The 27,627-nt window shown below is 42.0% G+C and overlaps 1 protein-coding gene across 1 annotated transcript in view; it reads left to right on the top strand.

Moving 5' to 3' along the window:
* Nucleotides 1-27,627, top strand: part of LOC122815448 (acetylserotonin O-methyltransferase-like) — a 485,689-nt gene that overhangs the window by 162,344 nt on the left and 295,718 nt on the right. Inside the window, exon 5 of the mRNA XM_044087953.1 lies at nucleotides 472-590. Within this exon, the coding sequence (XP_043943888.1) occupies nucleotides 472-590 (119 nt within the window). The remainder of the gene's footprint in view (nucleotides 1-471; nucleotides 591-27,627) is intronic.

Here is a 27,627-nt window from a genome sequence, read left to right as displayed (position 1 = left end):
GGCTTGTTCATACTTGTTAGTGAAATTCAAAGACCCCCCCACTAGTAACACTGCACTAAAGACCTACTGAAGGTCATTGATCTTAACATGATGGTTTCCTTCACAGATGGTTTCTCTCAGGGTGCTACAGTTACTACTGTTACTAATAGCCAGAGGTCCTTGCTAGTACATCAGCTACTGAGGTCATGAATAGGGTCAAGTCAGTTTCCATGTGCCAGACCTTACCTAGTACACAGCAGAAGCTGTTCTGGATGTGGAAGCTGAACTCATCTTGTGCACAAGTACTACTATGTATCCTCAGGACACTCTTGCTGACCATGCAAACTCTGTTTGATCCAACTCTCCACTTAGTGGTGTTTAGGTTTCAGCTCAGCACCTATACTGATATCAGCAGCCAGGCTCATATTTGGCTTGTACCTGATACTGATTCACAATTTCAAGATAATTGATTTTATTGTTTTTCCCTTTCAGTTCTACAGAACAGACTACCCTATACCTGGAATTTTTGAATTGTGCCTGGAATATCTTTGGAAACGATGTGGTTACAGCATTTGACCTTTCATCATTTAAAAACATTTGTGACATTGGAGGTAAATACTCTCAAATTATTTGTGAAATGCTATGAGGTAATTAATGTTATGTTGTAGGTTATATATGACACAACAATGCTCACAACTTGATGAAACATGGTACAAAAGATTCAATGAGATGAGCGTTGATGCATTTTTGCTGATCATAACTAATACTGTCAGAGTTTTACTACATTTAGAAATTGCCATTTACGTCTATAATTATTTTGTTGAGAACTGCATTCCAAACAGGTAAACTTATTCCATGGATTGCTAAGACCATTCTGTAAACAGCCAGGTCTACTTGAAGAACTTAAATGGAAACTTGAAAATTATCCAACTTCATGCAGAATCAGATGTATGTCCACAGACAAATTCAACATTGAAAATGATCATTTAAAGTGCATAAAAGGGATCGCAGGAATCCAAGGCTTGAAGTTACTTTGCTTGATATGTTAGCATCTTTCAATGCTGGACAGCAGTACAACAGAACAGTAGGAGGTAGCTAAGACTCCTATATTCGGCAACTATGAGGTAAGCCATCAACATTGTAATACAACCAAAAAAGTGATTTTAATAAATAAACGGGCACAACCAAGAAAAGACAACAGTCACAGAAAATATTTAATTCGTTACAAAAGGTGCTTCCTGTATTACTCATCTGTCCAGCTTGACTCAAATCCAGTCTGGCTTGGTGTAACACAACCAAGTAAGCATGCTACACCGTGGCTAACTGCTAAAGAAAGGACTCCAGTGCTCTCCATTTGATGGAGACCAATGGAGAATGGTAGAGCCTTATACCCAGTTCCAAAAGTAATATCAAAGTCAAAGTCAAAGTGAACTTTATTGTCATTTAAACTCCACAATGGTAACCTAAATGAAATTGCATGTACCAGGTGCAGTATTGAGATAACAATTACACACACAAAAATTACATATAGCACATGCAACATACATAATATTAACTTTAACTTAGACTGATTATATTACTACATGCTACTATAAATTATTATGTCCACAGTTTTAGCAGCCCAGTGATTGATTATTGCACATTTATTTATTGCATACTTATTTTCTGACATGTTAGAATAGCTAGCAGATAAATATTGCACTTGATTGACATTGTAAACAGCTAACTATGAGCGAGCATCTCATAATTTCTATTGCACCATAATGGTTTGACTGACACAAGATGTTGAAAATGACTAACATTCCTGAGAGTGCTTCCAGAGTTCAAGAACCTAACCACCTGTGGGAAGAAACTGTTCCTGAACCTGGTTGTTTTACAGAGCATGCTGTGGTACCATCTGCCAGATGACAGGCTTGTAAACAATACCGTAGGCAGGGTGTGTAAGATCACTGGCTATTTTCATGGCCCTGTTGTAGCAACGTGTCATATACAGACCATGTATCGCTGGGAAGTTGAAGGCTGTTATTTTCTCAGTGACCTTCCCCACCCTCTGTAGGGCTTTTTGATCTCCAGCTAAACAGCCTCTCTGCCACACTGTGAAGTTGCTTATTAGAATCCTTTCTATGCCCCCCCCCCCCATAGAAGATGATAACAATGAAGGGTGGTAGATTAGCGTTCCATAACCTCCACAGAAACTGCAGGCATTGGTGGGGTTTCCTGACTATGTGACTGGTATTTAGTGACCAGGATAAGTCCTCCTCGATGTGAACTTCCAGGAATTACTGCTACTTACTGTTTCCACCCTCTCTCCATTAATCACGAGTGATGTTTGAGCTGGATGGGTTCTCCTGAAGTCTATTATGATCTCCTTGGTTTTGGTGACATTGAGATCGAGATTGTACCCAGCACACCAGTCAACCAGTAGAGTCACTTTGTTTCACTTCTTCCCTGTATGCTCCTTCATCTTCATCACTGATGAGGCCCACAACTCTGGTGTCATCTTCAGACTTGATGACATGATTGGTATTAAATTTAGCTATGCAGTCGTGAGTTAGTATGGTAAATGACAGTGCTCTAAATACACAACCCTGAGGTACTCCCATGTTAATTGTAGTGTTTCTTGAGGAATTCTTTCCCACATATACTTTTTGTGATTTTTTTTATCAAAAAGTCAAGTATCCAGTTGCACATGTGATTACTGATGCCTAGATGGACAAGTTTGTCGATTAGCTGTTGTGGAATAACTGTGCTGAATGCTGAACTAAAGTCAATAGACAACATCCTAACCATCCTGTGTCATTGTGAGATGTAATGCAACCGACATGGCATCTGCTGTACCATTGTGAGATGTAGTGCAACCGAGATGGCATCTGCTGTGCCATTGTGAGATGTAGTGCAACCAAGATGGCATCCGCCGTGGAGTGATTGGCACGATATGCAAACTGTAGTGGGGCAAGTACAGCTAGTAATTTTGCTGACAGGTATTTTTTGACCAGTCTTTCAAAACTTTTCATGGCAGTGGACATGAGGACTAATGGCCAGTGAGAGTGGGGAGCTTTGAGCAGCCTATCTGTCCCTGGAGGAGTGGTCTCAGCCCAGCAACTAGTAGTTTATTGGCTGTTTTGGGCTAATTCCTATCTCTTTCAAGCTCCATGCCTTAAAACTCGCATTTGCATGATTTTGCACTCGTATTCAACTCAGCACAGCTCCTCGTGGTGGCCTGCAGAGTGCTACAAGCAGCAGAGACACAAAAGAGAGACTTTCAACTGATTTAAGTATTTTTCTCTGTTATTCTTCCTGCGACTGCATTTTCTCACCAGAAAGCGAGTTTTTAGCTATTCTAAGATTTAAAAAGCATTATTTTTGGATTCTTTACTGTTCGGCATTTCCAGAAATCATTTTAAAGTTGTTTTTGTGTTGTTTTACTGTTGTAGGCTACACACTCAAGTGCGCTAGCCTGTTTAAAGCATTTACTGTGTTTTTTGTTAAATTGCTGTTGTTCTGTTAAAAAAAAAATCCGAAAAACAAAAACAAAATCTTTGTTTCCCACCTTTTCTAAACTAGAGTAGTCCAGATTTCATGTTTTGCTGAATTCTGGGCGGTGGTATACATTCCTGTGTTGCCCATATCCTTACTTGGATAGGAGGAAGCTTCACCAGTGAGAGTGCGGAGCTTTGAGCAGCCTATCTGTCCCTGGAGGAGTGGTCACAGCCCAGCAACTAGTAGTTTATTGGCCATTTTGGGCTAATTTCTATCTCTTTCAAGCTCCCTGCCTTAAAACCTGCATTTGCGCGGTTTTGTGTGGCTTTGCGCATCGCACGCCGCACAACATTGTGCAGTACCGTTTAAGCAGGTTTAAACTATTCCTGGCTCCACAAAGTCTGCTCTTCAATTTTTCCCTTAGAACTAGTCAAACTCTCAAAGCAAGCACTCAACCTTCCTTTTAAAGCCCAGCACTTGCTCAAACTTCTCAAGTAAGCACTAACAAACTATAGCACTACACCCCCTTATACTATCTTAGAAGTACAAGGCTCCCTATTTGTCCCTTCCAGACAATCAATAAATCAATCTTTAAACTATTCAGGCATGTTCAAAGGGCAGTTTCAGGTATACTCTCCAGTCCAACTGGTAAATCTGGGAATCTTGAGGCAATGTTACAATTGCGTTGTGTACACAGACAACTCTCTCCTCCTTCCAACAAACTCAAATATATGTGAGAGATGCAACTATACAGCCAAACTGGAGGCTGAGCTCTCTCAACCCAAGACTAGCACAGTCAGTCAAGAGGAGACGGAAACCACTTGCACCACAAAACCAGTCTCACATAGACCAATCATATCAGCAAACAAGACACATAAACTCACAAAAACATACTCAGAGGCTCTAAATAAGAATCTGCCAAAGCAGCAGAGACATCCAAAGCAGACATCCAAGCAACTGCTACCCCACAACAATTTTCACATGTCACATACTTCACAAAATCAGTGTGCCACACAGTCACAGCCATTAAGGCTAAATAACACACCAAATACACTAGTAATGGGAGACTCTATTGTCAGGCACACTGACGTCCCACTCACCAGAATGAACAAGGAGAAGGTCACTGTAAGCTGCCTGTCGGGTGCCAGGATCCACCACATAACACAAGCACTCAGGTCACTCCACAACAGGTACAAATATGACTTTGCCATTGTCCATGTTGGTGTGAATGACCTGAGACTTACTTCCCTGGACTATATGAAAAGAGACAAAGAGGAGCTCTCTGATCATGTAGCCCAAGCCAGTATGACCCTGAGTAGCATCTTGCCCTCACCAAGAATGATGCCACAGTAGAAAGACAAAATGATGAATTTTAACAATCGGTTAAGCTATTGGTGTCATTCAAAGGGGATCCAGTGTCTGTCAGCCTGGGATGACATGCTAGACATCCACATTGCTTCGCTAGGGATTGCTTGCACCTGTCACCCATAGGCTTTCGAATACTGGCCAAGGCTCTTGCCACCCCCATAGTGCCTTTTTTAGGCAAGGCTCAGAAGACAAACCCACCTCCATAGACAATACAAGAAACAAAAAACTAAGGGTAATGCAACTCAACGCCAGAAGTCTAAACCTCAAGATGCACACACTCGAGGCACTCTGCAGTATGGAGAAAATCGATATCTGTGCAGTAACAGAAACCTGGTTCAAGGCTCCAGAAAGCACCCCAGCATTACCAGGATATAACTCATACCATACTTTTCAGCCCCAAAACTCAGACTGAAATACAAAGGGTGGGGGAGTATCCATTTTCATCAAGGATTCCCACACCTCCAGGTTAGTAGCACTGCACGAGGCATTGGAGACCATCCAAGTGCAACTAACAGTGGGCAAAACTGCTTTTCAGTTTGTAGCCTGCTACAGATCACCCACCTTGTCTCAGGACCCTCACTCGGCATTCCTGAGAACATTGGAGAATATGAAGGTCTCACCAAACACCATGATATTGGGTGATTTCAACTACCCAAACATTGACTGAGAAAACTACTCAAGTCCCAACTCCTTTGCCCAATAGTTCCTGGAGTTTATAAACTCAAATGCCATGGAACAGCTAGTCACCACTCCCACAAGAGGGGACAACATATTGGACCTGGTCATCACCAACATGGGGACCCAATGCTCAATACCAGAGGTAAACCCCTCGTTGGTAAGATCAGACCATAAACTAATCACAATGGACATCCACATCCTGACCCCACCCCAGCCAAGGAAACCACTGTGAAAAATTCCTCAAAAGCAAACTTCACACTTCTCAAAACCGAAGTGAAAAGTTTCAAAGCCTCCCGACTAATGGAAAATGCTACACAAACTGCAGAATCCTTTACAAATGCATTCTATGAGCACCTACAGGAATGCATGGATCGAGTCATCCAAAGCAAAACCAAGACTCACTCCTCCAAAAACAGGAGACCAGTCTGGTGGACCCTGGCCATAAATAAGCTATACAACAGAAGGAGGAAACTACTGCATGATAGAGCAAAATCCCAAAAAGGGAAGGCATCCCTAATCAGTACCAGCAAGAAACTACATTCTCTCATAAAATTTTCGAGGGCTAGCTTCGAAAGAAAAATCACCAAAGGCTCTAATGAAAAATCACAAGGCCTTCTTTAGCTACATTAAGAAACTAGGTGGCAACTCTCAGATCTGCTCTGAGTTGGTGCAGAATGGCATAAAATACACTTAACCCACTGACATTGCCAACATCCTGGCAGACAGGTTCAGTGCAAGCATTACCCCCCCTTCCCCCCCAAAAAAGCCAGTGTCTATCCCAGAAGAATGTAGTCCCCCAGACATCACAGACACACAGGTGAAAGCAGCCCTCTCCAAAGTAAAAAACTCCAAAAATAACTAAACCCTCACATAAACTCACTGTTTCAACTCAGCCTTACTACAGGATATGTACCCAAAGAATGGCGTACAGCAACAGTTATCCCACTCCACAAAGGTGGTGCCACAATGGTTCCTAGCAACTATCATCCTATAAGCCTGACTAGCCTGTTCTGCAAGGCTATAGAGCGCATCATCATGGATCTCATAAACAAAGACATTGGGAACCTCCAGACACTGGACCCTACACAATTCAGCTTTGTTAAAGGCAGATCTTGCCTCTTAAACCTAGTTGACTTCTTTGAAACAGTTATCAAAGCCATAGTTGGGGGAAAGGTAGTCCACACAGCCTACCTGGACCTCGCAAAGGCCTTCAACACAATACCCCACTCTGGCATTATAAATAAGCTTACCAGCTTAAATATCAACCCATATGTCATGAGATGGGTTGCAATCTGGCTCAGGGATAGAACTCACATGGTCAGAGTTGCGGGTGCCATGTCGGACTCCAAACCGGTTACAAGTGGCATCCCACAGGGCTCAGTCCTGGGACCCCTCTTGTTCGGTATATACTTCTCTGAGATACAGGCAAGCAAGGGAGGACTGCGGCTGACCAAGTTCGCAGATGATTGCAAACTTGGAGCCATAATCAACTCTCCGGCTGACACAAGCATCCTCCAGAAGGGTCTTATGGAGACAGATACCTGGTGTCAGAACCATGGCCTCAAGCTAAAAGCCAAAAAGTGCATAGTCATCCCCTTTGGGAAAAACAAAGTGCCCACAAACTACCACATAAGAGGTAATCCACTAAACATGGAAGATGTAATTAAGGATCTCGGGACCCAAGTAGATAGTAACCTCTCCTTTGATAATCACATTGCCAAAGTGGTTAGAAAAACCTTCTATATAGCCCACCTAATCACAAAAGGGTTCACATCTAGGTCAAGAGAGGTCATTGTGCCTCTCTGCTCATTGCTCATCAGTCCCATAATTGAGTACAATGCCCCATTTGGGATGTACCTTACCCAACACCTGCAACAGTTGGAGAGACCTCAAAAGTACCTCACCAAGAGGATTGTGGCCTCAAACAGATGCCCTATGCAGCTCGATTAAAGAAACTCCAGCTATACTCAGTTGCTTACCACCTACTCAGAGGTGATCTCTGCATGACGTACAAGGCCATGTCTAACCCGGAATTAATGGACATGCTCCACCTCAAGAAAACCAAATCCATTAGAGCTACACGCTCCAGGGATTTAAACCTCAGCACAACAATAAATAGAACATGCTGGAGGGATAGATTCATATCCCAGAGGCTTCCCTCACTCTGGAATAGAAACCCAGTCCATGTTAGGCAAATCCCCTCACTGACCCTCTTCAAAAGAAATCTTGATGAGTGGATGGGAAATCTTAAATTTTACCCTGGGATCAATTCTATGGCCCTGATGGACAGAGGCTCAGGAATCTAATCTAAAAGGGAGGCAAAAGCCAACACATTCTGGCTAGGCTTATAAATGCCCTAGGGCAGATAGCTTAGTACTTACCTATGAACCTATGAACCTATGAATCATTCAGACTTGATGGAGTTGCTTTCTTCAGCAGTGGTAATATGTTTGCATTTTTGGAAGCAGTTGGGTACTTTTCCTTGGAGAAGGGAGATGTTAAGAAAATGTTAATCAGGTGCTTCATAACAAACTAATTCACTGTTGTGAATCAGCAAGGCTTCCCAGTCTACAAGGCAGAATCATTAGCAAAGTCTATTGAAATGAACTGACTTTACAAAGTGTCAGAAGCTCCATCTGTATGTACAAGTAAGTACTGCAGACATGTACTGAGTGGGAAGCTAGACTGCCTGTAGTAACTAGTCCCACATACAGGTGGAGCTGTACTACAGTTACTCAGAGTCAGGGGTTGCTTCTGACTCCATGTGCGATCAGTAGTGGAAAGTTTGAAAATGATTATACCCCCTTAATAATAACATATAATAGCCATGCATTTGTTATTTAAATGTGGGACATTAATTCACATCATTTTATATGATGTGAACTGCATAGGAAAAATCTGGAATGCACTTCCAAAAAAATATTACTATGTCTTCATCCCTAGCTCAATTCAAAACTACTGTACAAACCCACCGTGCCCTCACCACCTCTAGCCTTGTCACTCTCTCAGCATAACCTAAAGGTCTTTATACTCACTCCGTATTTAGTTACTATTCCTGCTATCTATATAATCCATACTTTCATCGATATTATTACTCCTAAAATCAAACAAGCAATGACTACTCCAGGATTTTTACCTCATATTGTATTATATGTAACCATGGTTGTCCACCATCCTACCATATATTAAAATAATCCATTGAAGTATTATTTGTTTGAATATTACTTGTTAGAGAATGCTTGAAGTTGTGTCTTTAAACAGAACTGTCCTAAATTTGTTTAATTTTACCCTACATTGCATGTTTTTATTATTACTTGTATATTGTACCACTGTTTACTTCTTCTGTATTTTTCTATGTGGAGCTTTTCTTCGAGAGCCTCCACTGAAAAAGGACATCTGTCCAGTTGGGGAATCCCGGTAAACAAATGTAAAATAAATAAATAAACAAAATATAGTTAATGCTCAAAGTAATAAAATAACATTTTAAGTGTTTTTCATTTTGCTCTTCAGTTTGTTTAACTAAAACTAAAATCAATCTTTTTTAAAGTTCAGCTTTAACATCCAATGTAGGTTTGTTGCATTTATTATCACATTTCAAAATTTGCCATCAATATATATCATTACAACTTTGATCTTTATTACAGTGACTTCAGAAATAAAAAAATATTGTCCTAAATTTGTTCCGTTTAGCAAGCTTTTGACTTTGTGGCCTATGAGATTCTTGACATAGCTATAAAATGCTTTGTGGTTGTCCTTAGAATCAGTGATGAATTTTGTTTTTGTAACTAGCTTTGGAGGATTTTATGAGGGATCTCAGCTTCGTACTGACACTGACCAGGGAGTTTCTCCAATCATGGGATTTTACTCTTTTTTGCAACAGTTTCTTTCTTCTGTTGTAAAGTTTGTTTATAGCAGGGGACCACCAGATTGGCTTCCTTTTTTTGGAAGATAGCATCTTGGTTCTGTTAGGGATAGCACTATCCATGCACTCGTGTAAGTGCTTATAAAGTGCTTTTGTGTAGAATTCAGCAGTCGTACCTCTACTGTCCATCAGCATGGGTGTCATGAAGTTTGCCACTTCTGTCTTATGAAGCGTGAAGTTGGCTTTGGAGAAATTTTTTACAGTGTATTTTTTTTTAATATAACAGTAGAAAATGAGCAAACTGATTTAAACAAATTAACCAATAACAAGCTAAAAACTGAGCCCCGTTCCAGCAGTCTTCGATCAGATAAGTTCTAACTGCACACTCCTGCCACTAGGGTGCAGTGAAACCTTCTTGAAAAAAAGATGGTCTGGATTAGTGCTTATCCACAGCCCCACCAGGGCCAGCAATATCAAAGACCTGGTCATTACCCACATGGGTGACCGGTGATCCACACCAGAGGTCAATTCCTCGTTGGTCAGATCCGACCACAAGCTAATCACCCTAAACATCCATAATAATGGGTGATTTCAACTAGCCCACCATTTACTGGGAAAACTGCTCATGTACCAACTCTTTTGCTCAACGTTTTCTGGAATTCATAAATTCGAATGCCTTGGATCAACTTATCCACACCCCCACTGGGGGCAGCAATATCCTAGATCTGATCATTACCAACATGGGTGACTGGTGTCTCACAACAGAGGTCAATTCCTGCCCCAACATTTCTCCAAAGCTAACTTCACGCTTCTTAAGACAGAAGTGGCAAACTTCATGACACCCATGCAGATAGACAATAGAAGTAGAACTGTTGAATCCTACACAAAAGCACTTTATAAGCAATTACATGAGTGCATGGATCGTGATATCCCTAACAGAAACAAGATGCTATCCTCCAAAAAAACAAAGCCAATGTGGTGGTCCCCTGCCATAAACAAACTCTACAACAAGAGAAAGAAACTGTTGCAAAAAAGAGTAAAATCCCATGACTGGAGGAACTCCCTGGTCAGCTTCAGAAAGAAGCTGAGAGCCCTCATAAAATCCTCCAAAGCTAGTTATGAAAACAAAATCGCCACTGATTCTAAATTCAACCAAAAAGCATTCTATAGCAATGTCAAAAACGCAGTGGCAACACTCAGATCTGCTCTGAGTTACAGCACAATGGAACTAAATATACAGAACCAACTGATATTACCAACATCCTGGCAGATAGGTTCAGTACTAATTTTACCCCCCTCTCACCCCCTAAAGGGCCCATCTCTATACTGGATGAATGCAAGGTTCCTGTAATCACAGCTGCACAGGTAAAAACTACACTCTCCAAAGCCAAGAACACAGCATCCGTGGGACCTGACAACATCCCAGGCTGCATTCTACATGAACTACAGAATAAACTGGCACCCCACCTAAGTACCATGTTCAGTCATAGCCTCACCTCAGGCTTTGTGCCCACTGAATGGCACACAGCAACAGTTATCCCACTCCACAAAGGGGGAGCCACCAGGGACCCTGGGAACTACCGCCCCATTAACCTGAAGAGCCTGGTCTGCAATGTCATGGAATGTATCATCATGGAACTTATAAACAAAGACATTGGTAATCTCCAAACTCTGGACCCCACCCAGTTTGGGTTTGTAAAAGATCATATTTCCTAAATTTGATAGACTTCTTTGCAGCAGTCACCAAAGCCGTAGATGAGGGTAAAGTGGTTCAGACAGCCTATCTAGATCTCACCAAGGCTTTTGACACCACCCCCACTTTGGAATTATAGATAAACTCACTAAATTGCATATAATTGCCTATGTCACAAGATGGGTTGCCAACTGGCTCACTGACAGAATCCACACTGTGAAAGTAGCAGACTCCAAATCCGACTTCAGACCAGTGACAAGTGGAGTAGCTTAGGGTTCAGTCCTAGGTCCTCTCCTGTTTGGTATCTACTTCGCTGAAGTAGAGGCTAACACAGAAGGTCTTTGGCTAATGGAAGTTTGCAGATTACTGCAAACTAGGAGCCATAGTCAAAACTACTAATGATGTGGACATCCTACAAAAAGGCCTCAATGAGACAGATGCCTGGTGTCAAAGTCATGGCCTCAAGCTCAATGCCAGAATGTGCATTGTCATCCCCATTGATAAAAACTCTGTACCTATGAACTACCACATAGGTGGTAGTCTACTTAACACCGAAAATGTGATAAGAGACCTTGGGACACAGGTGGACAGTAGTCTCTCCTCTGATAATCACATCGCCACAGTAATCAGGAAATCCTTCTACGTGGCACACCTCATCACAAAATGTTTCTCATCCAGGAAAAAATAAGTAATTTTTCTCCTCTACTCATTACTCATTAGACCCATTATAGAGTACAATGCCCCTTTTGGTATGTACCTCACAAGACACCTACAACAACTGAAATAGCTGCAGAAATACCTCACAAAGAGGATTACCAGCCTCAAACAGATGCCCTACAAAGACCGTCTCAAAAAACTCCAGCTTTACTCTGTTGCATATCGCCTACTCAGAGGCGATCTCTGCCTAACATACAAAGCTATGTCAAACCCAGAGTTGTTGGACATGCTCCACTTAAAGAAATCCCAATCCCTCTGAGCTACATGCTCTAGGGACCTAAACCTTGTCACCACAATAAACAGAACATGATGGAGGGAGATTCCTGTCCCAAAGACTTCCCATACTCTGGAACAAACTACCTATCTATATCAAACAAAGGTCCTCATTAGCACTCTTCAAGAAAAATCGTGATGATTGGATGGGTAATAGGAAATTCACCCCGGGGATCACTTCTGTGGCTCTGCTCGACAGTGGCACAGGAAAATAATTTTCTTGGGTGGCAAAAGCCAGGGTACCTTTTTGGCTAGACTTGTATAGGCCCCAGGGCCCATAGCCTAGTACCTACATATGAACCTATGAAAAAGGTACAATGAAAGGTATAATTTCACAAGAGTAAATTGTGAGCACTGTTGTACAGCATGAGGAAAATATGTATAAGAGTAAAAAGAAGGAAAATAAATCAGAATGGAAAGCAAGAAAATTTCCAGAACGAGTTAAGGAAAATTTTGAAAAAGAAATTATGATTAGTGATTTGGATTAAGTACTTAAGAAAGTAAATTTTGACTCACTATCAGGACCAGATGGTATAGGGTATGGAATGTACAACAAATTAGTGTGTTGGCAAATTAATATTTAAAAATGCATAAATGAATGGTTGAAGGAAGGATTTTTTATGAAGACTGACATAATAGGATACTAATATTTATATGAAAAAAAAGATGAACAGAATGAAATAAAAAATGATGACCATCAAACTAAATAACACAGATTATATGTTTTTAATGAGAATAACACAGACAAGAATGGAAGGAAGGATGAAGGACATGATGGAAGAAAGTGCACATGGTTTAAAAGGGATGTTGAGAAATGTTATTGGTTGTGAGAGAAATTGTGGATGATGATATAAGTAAAAGGGAGGATGTGAAAGTTATGGTAGAGGATATTAACACAAAAAGTCATGCAGTAGGACATAATGCTTTGTGGGATGTTAAGGAGAAAGCATCATCTTCTTTCAGCTGTTCCCGTTAGGGGTCACCACAGTGGATCACCTGTTTCCATTTCTTCCTGTCCTCTGCATCTTGCTCTGTCACACCAACTACCTGCATGTCCTATCTCACCACATCCATAAACCTTATCTTAGGCCTTCCTCTTTTCATGTTGCCTGGTAGCTTCATCCTTAGCATCTTTTTCCCAATATACTCTGCATCTCTCCTCAGCACATGTCCAAACCAATGTAATCTTGCCTCTCTGGCTTTGTCTCCAAACCTTCCAACCTGGACTGACCCTCTAATATACTTATTCCTAATCCTGTCCATCCTCATCACACCCAGTGCAAATCTTAGCATCTTTAACTCTGCCACGTCCAGCTCTGACTCCTGCCTTTTTGTCAGTGCCACTGTCCCCAACCCATATAACATAGCTGATCACACTACCCTCTTGTAGACCTTCCCTTTCACTCTTACTGGTACCTGTCTGTCACAAATCACTCCTGACACTCTTCTTCACCCACTCCATCCTGCCTGTACTCTCTTCTTCACCTCTCTTCCATACTCACCATTACTCTGAACTATTGATCCCAAGTATTTAAACTCATCCACCTTTGCCACCTCTGCTTCTTGCATCCTCACCATTCCTCTGTCCTCCCTCTCATCCACACACATATATTCTGTCTTAGTCCTGCTGACCTTCATTCCTCTTCTCTCTAGAGCATATCTCCATCTCTCCTGGGTCTCCTCCACCTGTTCCCTACTCTCACTACAGATCACAATGTCATCTGCAAACATCATAGTCCATGGGGACTCCTGTCTGATCTCGTCTGTCAACCTGTCCATCACCATTGCAAATAAGAAAGGGCTCAGAGCTGATCCTTGATGTAATCCCACCTCCACCTTAAACACATCCATCACTCCCACCGCAGACCTCACTGCTGTCACACTACCCTCGTACATTACTGTACCACTCTTACATACTTCTCTGACACTCTCGACTTCCTCATACAATACCACAACTCCTATCTAGGCGCCCTGTCATATGCTTTCTGTAAGTCTACAAGAACACAATGCAACTCCTTTTGACCTTCTCTGTACTTCTCCATCAGCACTCTCAGAGCAAACATCGAATCTGTAGTGCACTTTTCCGGCATGAAACCATACTGCTGATCACTAATCATCATGTCCCTTCTTAACCTAGCTTCCACTACTCTTTCCCATAACTTCATGCTGTGACTGATCAATTGAATCCCTCTGTAGTTACTACAGCTCTGCACATCACCCTTATTCTTAAAAATCGGTACCAAAACACTTTTTCTCCATTCCTCAGGCATCCTCTTACTTTCCAAAATTTCATTAAAGAATCTGGTTAAAAACTCCACTGCCATTTCACCTAAACACCTCCATGCTTCCACAGGTATTTCATCTGGACAAACAGCCTTTCCGTTCTTCATCCTCTTCATAGCTTTCCTTACTTCCTCTTCGCTAATCCAATGCACTTCATGATTCACTATCCGCACATCATCCAACCTTCTCTCCCTCTCATTCTCTTCATTCATCAATCCCTCAAAGTACTCTTTCCATCTACTCAACACACTCTCCTCACTTGTGAGTATGTTTCCCTCATTATCCTTTATCACCTTTAACTGCTGCACATCTTTCCTTGCTGGTCCCTCTGTCTAAACAATCGGTACAGGTCCTTTTCTCCCTCCGTTGTGTCCAACCTTTCATACAACTCTTCATATGCCTTATCCTTAGCCTTCGCCACCTCTCTCTTTGCCATGCACCTCATCTCCTTATACTCCTGTCTACTTTCTTCATCTCTCTGACAATCCCACTTCTTCTTTGTGAACCTCTTTCTCTGTATACTCTCCTGTACTTCCTCATTCCACCACCATGTCTCCTTGTCATCCCTCCTCTGTCCAGATAGGTTCATAGGTTCATAGGTTAGTACTAGGCTAACTGCCCTTGTGGGCCATTTTAAGCCTAGCCAGTTATCCCGTGTGAGACTCAAACCCTGCAGCTTGTGCTTGTAAGGCAAACACCTTAACCATTAGGCCACCCTCCCACAGATGTCATACCAAGAACCTCTCCAGCCATCTCCCATACTAGTTCTGCTGTAGTTACCCAGCTATTTGGTAACTCTTCACTGCCACCCAGTGCCTGTCTTAACTCTTCCCTGAACTCCACCTCACAATTACCTTTTTTCAATTTCCACCATTTGATCCTTGGTGCTGTGCTCACACTCCTCCTGCTCTTCTTGATCACCAATGTCATCCTACAATCCACCATCCCATGCTGCCTAACTGCACTTTTCCCGGTCACCACTTTACAGTCTCCAGTCTCCTTCAAACTGGCCCTCCTACATAAGATATAATCCACCTGTGTGCATCTTCCTCCACTCTTGTATGTCACCCTATGCTCCTTCGTCTTGTTAAAATACATATTCACCACAGCCATGTCCATCCTTTTCACAAAATCCACTGCCATCTGACCTTCTGCATTCCTTAATTTAACACCGTACCTACCCATCACTTCCTCATCCCCTCTGTTTCCTTCACCAACATGCCCATTGAAATCTGCTCCAATCACCAGTCTCTCACCCTTGGGTACAGTCATCACCACTTCATCCAACTCACTCCAAAATTTTTCTTTCTCGTCCATTGCACACCCAACTTGTGGAGCATATGCACTAACAACATTCATCATTACACCATCAATTTCCAGCTTCATAAACATAGGTTCATAGGTTCATAGGTAGGTACTAGGCTATCAGCCCTGGGGCCTATACAAGCTCAGCCAAAAAGGTACCCTGGCTTTTGCCACCCAAGAAAATTATTTTCCTGTACCACAGTCGAGCAGAGCCACAGAGGTGATCCCCAGGGTGAATTTCCTATTTCCCATCCAATCATCAAGATTTTTCTTGAAGAGTGCTAATGAGGAGCTTTGTTTGATATAAATAGGTAGTTTATTCCAGAGTATTGGAAGTCTCTGGGACTGGAATCTATCCCTCCAGCATGTTCTGTTTATTGTGGTGACAAGGATTAGGTCCCTAGAGCGTGTAGCTCAGAGGGATTGGGATTTCTTTAAGTGGAGTATGTCCAACAGCTCTGGGTTTGACATAGCTTTGTATGTTAGGCAGAGATCACCTCTGAGTAGGCGATATGAGACGGAGTAAAGCTGGAGTTTTTTGAGACGGTCTGCATAGGGCATCTGTTTGAGGCTGGTAATCCTCTTTGCAAGGTATTTCTGTGGTCTTTCCAGTTGTTGTAGATGACTTGTGAGGTACATACCAAAAAGGGCATTGTACTCTATAATGGGTCTAATGAGTGATGAGTAAAGGGGAACAATGACCTCTTTTTTTCTGGATGAGAAACCTTTTGTGATGAGGTGTGCCACATAGAAGGATTTCCTGACTAGTGTGGCGATGTGATTATCAAAGGAGAGACTACTGTCCACCTGTGTCCCAAGGTCTCTTATTACACTTTCGATGTTAAGCATACTACCACCTATGTTGTAGTTCATGGGTACAGAGTTTCTACCAAAGGGGATGACAATGCACTTTTTGGCATTGAGCTTGAGGCCATGGCTTTGACACCAGGCATATGTCTCAGTAAGGCCCTTTTGTAGGATGTCCACATCATTAGGCATTTTGATTATGGCTCCTAGTCTGCAGTCATCTGCGAACTTCATTAGACAAAGACCTTCTTTGTTAGTCTGCTCTTCAGAGAAGTAGATACCAAACAGGAGAGGACCCAGGACTGAACCCTGTGGTACTCCACTTGTCACTGGTCTGAAGTTGGATTTGGAGTCTGCTACTTTCACAGTGTGGGTTCTGTCAGTGAGCCAGTTGGCAACCCATCTTGTGACATAGGGATTTATACCTAGTTTAATGAATTTATCTATAATTCCAGAGTGGGGGATGATGTTGAATGCCTTGGCAAGATCTAGATAGGCTGTGTGAACCTCCTTATCTTTGTCTACAACTTTGGTGACTGCTTCAAAGAAGTCTATCAGGTTTAGGAGACATGATCTGCCTTTTACAAACCCGAACTGTGTGGGGTCTAGAGTCAGAAGATTACCAATGTCTTTGTTTATAAGTTCCATGATGATACATTCAATGGCCTTGCAGACCAGGCTAGTCAGGCTAATGGGGCGGTAGTTCCCGGGGTCCGTGGTAGCTCCCCCCTTGTGGAGTGGGATAACCGTTACTGTGTGCCATTCAGCATGCACAAAGCCTGAGGTGAGGCTATGATTGAACATGGTACTTAGGTGGGGTGCCAGTTCATTCTGTAGTTCATGTAGAACGCAGCCTGGGATGTTGTCTGGTCCAATGGATGCTGTGTTCTTGGCTTTGGAAAGTGTGTTTTTTACCTGTGCAGCCGTGATTGCAGGAACTTTGTATTCTTCCGATATAGAGATGGGCTCTTTAGGCGGTGAGAGGGGGGTAAAGTTAGCACTGAACCTATCTGCCAGGATGTTGGTAATATCAGTTGGGTCTGTATATTTAGTGGCATTGTGCTGTAACTCAGAACAGATTTGAGTGTTGCCATTGAGATTCTTGACATAGCTATAGAATGCTTTGTGGTTGTCTTTAGAATCAGTGGCAATTTTGTTTTCGTAACTAGCTTTGGAGGATTTTATCAGGGATCACAGCTTCTTACTAAGGCTGACCAGGGAGCTCCTCCACTCATGGGATTTTACTCTCTTTTGCAACAGTTTCTTCCTTCTATTGTACAGTTTGTTTATGGCAGGGGACCACCAGATTGGCTTCCATTTTTTGGTGGATAGTGTCTTTGTTCTGTTTGGGATAGCACGATCCATGCACTCATGTAAGTGCTTATAAAGTGCAATTGTGTAGGATTCAGTAGTCATAACTGTATTGTCCATCTGCATGGGTGTCATGAAGTTCACCGCCTCTGTCTTAAGAAGCATGAAGTTGGCTTTAGAGAAATGTTTTACCATGGTTTCCTTAATGGTGGGTGGGGGCAGGATGTGGATATCTAGGGTAATTAGCTTATGGCCGGATCAGACCAATGAGGCTTTGACTTCAGGTGTGGAACACCGGTCACTCATGTTGGTAATGACTAGATCTAGGAAATTGTTGCTCCTGGTGGGGGTGTGGATAAGTTGATCCAGGGCATTGGAGTTTATGAATTCCAGAAAGTGTTGAGCGAAGGAGTTGGTATATGAGTAGTTTTCCCTGTTAATGGTGGGATAGTTGAAATCGCCAATTATTAGGGTTTTTGTTTGAACTCTAATATTTTCCAGTACATCAAGAAAAGAGGAGTGGGAATCCTGGGGCATGGTGGGTGATCTGTAGCAAGCTACAATTTGGATTGCAGTTTTGTCCAGAGTTAGTTGCACTTGGATAACCTCAGCTGCATTATGTTGAGCAACTAGCCTAGAGGTGTGGATATCCTTAATGAATATGGACAAACCTCCACCTTTGGTGTTCCGGTCCAGGTTACATGGCCGAAAAGTGTGGTATGAGTTATAGCTTGGTAGTGCAGGGGTGCTCTCTCTGAAGCCTTGAACTAGGTCTCAGTCACTGCACAGATATTGATGTTCTCTATTTTAAGGAGTGCCTCAAGTTAGTGCATTTTGAGATTTAGACTTCTAGCATTGAGTAGCATTACCCTCGGTTTTTGCTTGCCTGTTCCTGTTAAGGTGGTGAGTTTGTCATTTGAACCTTGCCTAAAAAAGGCACTAATTGGTTAATAGCAGGGGCTGAGTAGTAATCTGATCTTCCAACTCTTCCATTCTTACTGCTATATAAACCCTGTGTCTTATAAAGGTTCTGCTTGTATTGTCAGGCTCTGGATTGCATTGCATAAGTGGAAATTCCTTAAGATTCCAAGAGCAGGCTAAGTTATTTCTTACACTTATTTCACTGAATTGCACTTCTGAAACGCTTATAATTGTGCTATACAGTTGATCTACTATATTTTTGCACTGTTATAAAGCTTTTTTATTGTTTCACTGCATTTATGTACTGTTTTAAACTGTTTTAACATTACTTAACTGTAAACTGCTTTTTCATACTGAGAGTTCTATTTTCTGTTTGTGAGTGCTCTATCCAAACTTTTCTGTGCATTTTTGTCTGTTAAAAGCATTCTCGAGTCTGCTCCTTGATCTGTTTAAAACTTTCATTTAGTGGCTACAGCTAGAAACTGTAATGTTTTCCCACCCACCCACGCTAGTGTTGTGTGTTCTTATACTTGGTAGCCTTGCAGTTGCCCACCCATACTGTATATTTAATCTGTGACACTCCTCCCAGTCTAGTGTCATTAGTTCACTCAATCTAATAGAGAACATTTGTGAAGGCCAACCCACTCAGATTCTTAACATTGAATTAACTTCTGTTCCAGCTTTCTCCATTTCCACTTTACTGGAAAACAAAATTCTAAGCTTGCTTCCCCCCTTTCCTGTGGCAGGTCAGATATGGATTTGCTGTGTCCAGGACTGTTTGTGAGCTCCTAAGCCCCCCCCCCCCACACACACACACACACACACTTAACTGGGGTTAAACTATTCCTGGTGCCATAAAGTCTGTTTTTCAAAATTTCCCTTGCAACTAGCCAGCTGTTTAGTTTTAGCATTCATCTGTTTCTTTGATCTCAGCACTTGTTCAGAACTCATTGTAAGCACTAAATAAGTTACAAATTACTACAGCACTCAACTTTCCTCACTTGTCTAGAGGAAAACAGTTTTCAGTACTTAATAAATAAGCACCTATTCAGGCATGTCTAAAGGTCAGCTCCCGGTGTTTTCTCTTGTCTACCTGATGAATCTGGGCATCTTGGGACAATACAGCAATTGCCTCATGTACACAGACAACCCTCTCCTCCTTCCACCCAACACTACGACCTGTGAGAGATGCACTTATATAGCCAAACTGGAAGCAAAGCTCTCTTTAGCAAAGGCTGTCCCAGACAGTCAAGAGGAGAAGGTAAACACTTGCACCGCACCACACTCATCACATAGTCCCTCAAAACCTACGCCACCAAAATACACACACAGAACCACAAAACACACACCTACATTCGCGGAGGATCTCAGTACTAATCTGCCCAAACAACAGAGACCTCCAAAGAAGAAATGCAAGCAACCTCCACCCCCCAACACAACCCAAATGACACATAACCCACATACTCAGTGTGCCACTCAACTACAGCCCATAAGGCATAACATACCCAACACTCTAGCCATGGGTGACTCTATAGTCAGGCACACTGATGTTCCACTCACCAGGCTAAACAAGGAAAAAGTTACTGTCAGCTGCCTGTCAGGTGCCAGGATCCACCACATAATGCACGCACTCAGGTCACTCCACAACAAGTACAAACATGACTCTGTCATTGTCCATGTTGCCGTGAATGACCTGAGACGTACCTCCCTGGACTACATGAAAAGAGACATGGAGGAGCTCTCTGATCTTGTAGCCCAGGCCGGTATGACTCTAGCCCTGAGTAGCATCCTGCCATCACCCAGAATGACACCACAGTACAAGGACAAAATGATTGACTTTAACAATTGGCTAAGCTTCTGGTGTCATTCTAAGGGAATCCAGTATCTGTCTGCATGGGATGACAGGATCGACAGACCACGCTGCTTTGCCAGAGATAGCCTGCACCTGTCGCCCTTGGGATTCCAGATACTGGCAAAGGCTCTTGCCACCCCTATAGTGCCTTTTTTAGGCAAGGTTCAAATGACAAATTCACCACCATAACAGGTATAAGCAAGCAAAATCTGAGGGTAATGCTACTCAATACTAGAAGTCTAAACCTCAAAATGCAGTCACTCGAGGCACTCCTTAAAATGGAGAATATTGACATCTGTGCAGTTGCAGAGACCTGGTTCAATGCTCCAGAGAGCACCACTGCATTACCAGGCTATAATTCATACCACACCTTTCGGCCACCAAACCCGGACCGAAACACAAAAGGTTGAGGCGAGGCCATATTCGTTAAGGATATCCACACCTCCAAGCTAGTTGCTCAGCATAATGCATCCGAGATTATCCAAGTTCAACTAACTCTGGGCAAAACCGCAATCCAGATTGTAGCTTGCTACAGACCCCCCACCATGCCCAAGGATTTTCACTCCTCTTTTCTTGATACACTGGAAAATATTAAGGTACAACCCAACACTCTAATAATGGGTGATTTCAACTACCCTACTATTAACTGGGAAAACTACTCATGTACCAACTCTTTTGCTCAACGTTTTCTGGAAATCATCAATTCCAGTGCTATGGATCAACTTATCCACACCCCCACCAGAGGCAGCAATATCCTAGACCAGGTCATCACCAACATGGGTGACCGGTGTTCCACACCAGAGGTCAGCTCCTCTTTGGTCAGATCTGACTACAAGCTAATCACCCTAGACATCCACATCCCGCTCCCACCCCCATTAGGAGAACAACCGTAAAAAATTTCTCCAAAGCCAACTTCACGCTTCTTAAGACAGAAGTGGCAAACTTCATGACACCCATGCAGATGGACAATAGAGGTACGACTGCTGAATCCTACACAAATGCACTTTATAAGCACTTACACGAGTGCATGGATCGTGCTATCCCTAACAGAACCAAGATGCTATCCTCCAAAAAAAGGATGCCAATCTGGTGGTGTTCTGCCATTAACAAACTCTACAACAGAAGAAATAAACTGTTGCAAAAAAGAGTAAAATCCCACGATTGGAGGAACTCCCTGGTCAGCCTCAGTAAGAAGCTGAGATCCCTCATAAAATCCTCCAAAGCTAGTTATGAAAACAAAATTGCCACTGATTCTAAAGACAACCACAAAGCATTCTATAGCTATGTCAAAAATCTCAATGGCAACACTCAGATCTGCTCTGAGTTACAGCACAATGACACTAAATATACAGAACCAACTGATATTGCCAACATTCTGGCAGACAGGTTCAGTGCTAACTTTACCCCCCTCTCACCCCCTAAAGGGCCCATCTTTATATCAGAAGAATGCAAAGTTCCTGTAATCACAGCTGCACAGGTAAAAACTTCACTCTCTAAAGCCAAGAACACAACATCTATGGGACCTGACAACATCCCAGGCTGCCTTCTACATGAACTACAGAATGAACTGGCATCCCACCTAAGTACCATGTTCAATCATAGCCTCACCTCAGGCTTTGTGCCCATTGAATGGCGCACTGCGACAGTTATCCCACTCCACAAAGGGGGGGCCACAACAGACCCTGGGAACTACCGCCCCATTAGCCTGATGAGCCTTGTCTGCAAGGCCATGGAATATATCATCATGGAACTCATAAACCAAGACACTGGAGATCTCCAAACCCTGGACACCACACAGTTTGAGTTTGTAAAAGGCAGATCATGTCTCCTAAACCTGATAGACTCCTTTGAAGTAGTCACTAAAGCCATAGATGAGGGTAAGGTGGTTCATGCAGCCTATCTAGATCTCGCCAACGCGTTCGACACCATCCCCCACTCTGGAATTATAGATAAACTCACTAAACTAGGTATAAATCCCTATGTCACAAGATGGGTTGCCAACTGGCTTACTGAAAGAACCCACACTGTGAAAGCAGACTCCAAATCAGACTTCAGACCAGTGACAAGTGGAGTACCACAGGGTTCAGTCCTGGGTCCTCTCCTGTTTGGTATCTACTTCTCTGAAGTACAGGTTAACACAGAAGGTCTTTGGCTAACTATATTCGCAGATGACTGCAAACTAGGAGCAATAATTGAAACTCCTAACTATGTGGACATCCTACAAAAGGGCTTCACTGAGACAGATGCCTGGTGTCAAAGACATGGTCTCAAGCTCAATGCCAAAAAGTGCATTGTCATCCCCTTTGGTAAAAATTCTGTACCCATGAACTACCATATAGGTGGTAGTCTACTTAACACCGAAAGTGTGATAAGAGACCTTGGGACACAGGTGGACAGTAGTCTCTCCTTTGATAATCACATCGCCAAAGTGGTCAGGAAATCCTTCTACATGGCACACCTCATCACAAAAGGTTTCTCATCCAGAAAAAAAGAGGTCATTGTTCTCCTCTACTCATCATTCATTAGACCCATTATAGAGTACAACGCCCCTTTTGGTATGTACCTCACAAGACATCTACAACAACTGGAAAGGCTGCAAAAATACCTCACAAAGAGGATTACTGGCCTCAAACAGATGCCTTACACAGACTGTCTCAAAAAACTCCAGCTTTATTCTGTTGCATATCACCTACTCAGAGGCGATCTTGGCCTAACATACAAAGCTATGTCAAACCCAGAGCTGTCGGACATACTCCACTTAAAGAAATCCCAATCCCTCCAAGCTACATGTTCTAGGGACCTAAACCTTGTCACCACAATAAACAGAACATGCTGGAGGGATAGATTCCTGTCCCAGAGACTTCCCATACTCTGGAACAGACTACCTATCTATGTCAAACAGAGCTCCTCATTAGCACTATTCAAGAAAAATGGGTAATAGGAAATTCACCCCGGGGATCACTTCTGTGGTTCTGCTTGACAGGGGCCCAGGAAAATAATTTTCTTGGGTGGCAAAAGCCAGTGCACATTTTTGGCTAGGCTTGTATAGGCCCTATGGCCAATAGCCTAGTACCTACCTATGAACCTATGAACTACAGGGGCAGCAAGAACCTTAGCCAGTATCAACTCACTCAACATCACTCTATCTGACCCTCTTTTCACATCCAAAACACTCTTAGCACACTTTTCCTTCAGGATAACTCCTAAGCCATTTCTCCTCCCATCCACACCATGATAAAACAATTTGAACCCACCTTTGATACACCTAGCCTTACTCCCCTTCCATCTGGTCTCTTGCACACACAATATACCAACCTTCCTTCTGCCCATCATATCAGCTAGCTCTCTCCCTATACCAGTCATACTGCCAACAGTCAAAGTTCCAACCCTCACTACCACAGTCCTAGCCTTTCTCCTCTCTTCCTGCCTTCGGCCATGCCTTCCCCTTCCTCTCCTCCTTTGGCCAACAGTAGCCCAATTTCCGCCAGCACCCTGTTGGCTAACAGTGCTGGTGGCGGTCATTGTTAACCTGGGCCTCAACTGATCTGGTATGTAAATATTTACTGGTGTCTGCATGAATGAGTTGGCCGAGTTATATGCCGGATGCCCTTCCTGATGCAACCCTCCCCATTTATCCGGGCTTGGGACCGGCACAAAGAAATGTACTGGTTTGTGCATCCCCAGTGGCTGGGTTATGGTAAGCAGAAATATAGAACAGATAATAGAATTAGGAGGGTGTGTATGTCAGCATAGCAAAATGAGTGAGAGTGTTAGTAAAACGGTGGTAAGTAAAGGAATAGGCATGGCATGAGATATAAGACAAGGATGTCCCATGAGTAGAATATTACAAAGGCATGCATCGGGGGCATTTCTCCCTGGGCCTCCACTGAAAATTGGCTCATTCCAAGTCGGACTTTCCTGGTAAACAAATGTTAGATAAATAAATAAATATAGATTGCATTGGTAAGGAATGCGATAGTGAGAGAAGTAGCCTATAAAATGAAAGAAGCTAGAAATGTGATGCAAAAGGAGGGGATTATTACAGATTTGTCATACACAGTAGAGGTAGTTGTAGTAGCTAAGAACAAAATATGGCCAAATGAAGTGTTGGTTTGTTTGAATGGATGTTTAAAGGAAGTGGGAATGACTTTAAATACATTTAAAAGTAAGGGTTTGAGTGGTGTGGTGAACATTGCAGTGGGGGTATTTTTCATTGTATAAGGTGTCTTTACTTGTGAAAAATGTGGAAACAATATATAGTTATGATGCAGTGGGAGAGTCTAATAAAATAAATTAAAGAACTATGTCATATGGGAGGATGTATAGATTAGCATTCAGGAAAAAAGTTTATCTGGTGAATTCTGTATTAATAGCATGCATGTCAAATGTTTATATTATCCTACAAAATTATGAAAAGAAAATTATTCAAGTGGTGTTTTCTGGGGTTAAAGACTACGCACATTGAAAAGAGGTGTGCTGTACAGAGTGAAGGTGAATGAGGATTGGGGTTACTAAATCCAATTGTTTATTCTGATTCTTTAAAGTTGTGTGGCACATTAAAGTGGGTACAGGAGGAGAATGAGGAAGTAATGGTGAGAATGTTTAAACAGAAGTAAAAAAGTTATGGGAGGTGATCAGAATAAGAAAAAGAGAAAAAGAAAATATAAAGCAAGAAATTATAAAAAGTACGAGGGAAAAATGCTATCATGGAAAATAAAAATTGATGATACAGAAAAATTAGAAAAATTGAGAAGGTATACATATATATATATATATATATATATATATATATATATATATATAGCTTGTATACTAATGCAATGAAACAACATTATTATGTAAAGTCAAGGGAAAATTTACCAAAATAAGTGATTAAAGCTATTAACATCAAGAAAAAGTGGTGTCCCAAGATAGTAGAGTGCCAGCATTTCCTAAGGAGGCTGGTAATAAATAAATTACCAGTAATGGTGAATCCAGGATTTCCTAAGGAGGCCGGTAATAAATAAGTTACCAGTAATGGTGAATCCAGGATTTCCTAAGGAGGCTGGTAATAAATAAGTTGCCAATAATGGTGAATCCAGGATTTCCTAAGGAGGCTGGTAATAAATAAGTTAGCAGTAATGGTGAATCTGCCATATAAAATGAAGTTGAAACAATGTGTTTATATTGTGTGGAGGAAGAGACAAGAGACTATGTTTTTGAAATGTAAAAAAGTGGTGAGACTCTGGAAAAGGTTGTGTGATGACATTTATGATATGAACAATTTAGATATAAATATGATTGTGTATGGATATTGTAAGAACAGGTAGGGTGGCCATGGTGGTGCAGAGGTTAGCATTGTCACCTCACAGCAAGAGGTTATCCAGTTTGATTCTCGGCTGGGGTGGCTTCTGTGTGGAGTCTGTCATGTGGGTTTCCTCCAGGTGCTCTGCTTTCCTCCCAAATTCCAAAGACATGAGGTAGGTGGATGGGACACTCTAAATTGGCCATAGGTATGAGTGACTGGTACGGATGAACTACCATGGCAGGGCTAGCCACCCAGCGGTGTAAACTTTGGCTTGACATGATTGTCACTGTTAAAAGGGACTCCCCAACCCAATGGGAAAAGGGGTTGAGGATGAATGGATATTATAAGAACAAGAAGAAAGAATAAATGAGAAGGGTAGATAAGAATTTATTTTATGCAACATGGGTTATTTGAAATGAAAGATGTAATGATATTTTGTTTAATGGAAAATGGATTTTGGCAGATTTTGGCAGATATATTGCAAAAATTATATCATGGCTGTGGAGGAAGGAGTTGGGGGTCAGTTATAAAACAATAACAATGGATGTATTATAAGAAAAATAATAAACAGTAAAAAACAATAGAAATTTGTATATATGTATATATATATATATATATATATATATATATATATATATATATATGTGATGGTAAATATGGACATTTAGTGAATATGTAACTAATGCAGTTTTTATGTTGTGTAAAATAAAGATATCTACTCTTTCAATAATTGCCATTTGATTGTTTACATCCACCCGAGCTACCACCAACTCACCAAAGGATGTCACAATCAGGAGTGCAGCACCCCTCTGTATACTGCATTGCCAACCCACAACCCCAGTAACTTAGATATAACAGGCACTGATAAAGGTAAAAGTACTGGAAGCTCGCACAGCCCAGCACACTGTAATAACTCAAACTATAATATTCTTTATAAATTTGAAGAAAAACTTATACTAGTTATGAAAAAGTCATAAACCTGCCTTATTAAGAAAGTTATAAGAATATCATTTGATAAGATGGCAGTAGATAACTTCCAATCCACTTCATGTTCCACTGCTCCTCCTGCCAGCTTTCTTGTCTATAGTGACCTCTTCACATCCTTCTGATGTGACCATGTACACTCAGTGTATGTCTCTGTTATCACTTCTGGACTCTAGTTAGAAGTATACTAACTTCTCTAATACTTGGTCACAGCCTTTTCTTTCCATTATGCACACTTTCTGTTGTTTTTTTATAATACTTCTAGCTTTATCTCAGTCTCAGGATATGGCGTCCAGGACTTTGTACTCTACTAGATGTGTGTACTGACCATAGTTTAATGGAGTGAAGGTATTACTTCTTTTCTGTGAATGTTTCCTCTAAAAATAGCCTTATGTACACAGGCAACCCTCTCCTCCTTCCACCAAACACTAATATATGCGATAGATGCAATTATGCAGCCAAACTGGAGGCTAAGCTGTCTCAACCCAAGACTGGACCAGGCAGTCAAGAGGAGAAGAGAATTACTTGCATCACACCACCAGTCTCACATGGACCTATGAAACCAGCACCGGCAAAAAATACACATAAATACACGAAAACATACTCAGAGGCAGATTAAAACTTAAAATCCAGCAGAGACCAAGAGACAACTCCACCCCCAACCAAAATCATGACACACATACAAACAAAACCAGGTGTGCTACCAATCACAGCCCCACCAAAGGCAAATAACACACACAACACACTATAAATACACAACTCTATAGTCAGGCACACTGATGTCCCCCAATTACTAGGGCTGAACAAGGAGAAGGTTATTAGGGGCT

The sequence above is a fragment of the Protopterus annectens genome, chromosome 1.part1 (assembly GCF_019279795.1).
Source record: "Protopterus annectens isolate FY-2018-M chromosome 1.part1, PAN1.0, whole genome shotgun sequence".
Taxonomy (NCBI): Eukaryota; Metazoa; Chordata; order Ceratodontiformes; family Protopteridae; genus Protopterus; species Protopterus annectens.
This window is presented reverse-complemented; position numbering and strand designations above follow the sequence as displayed.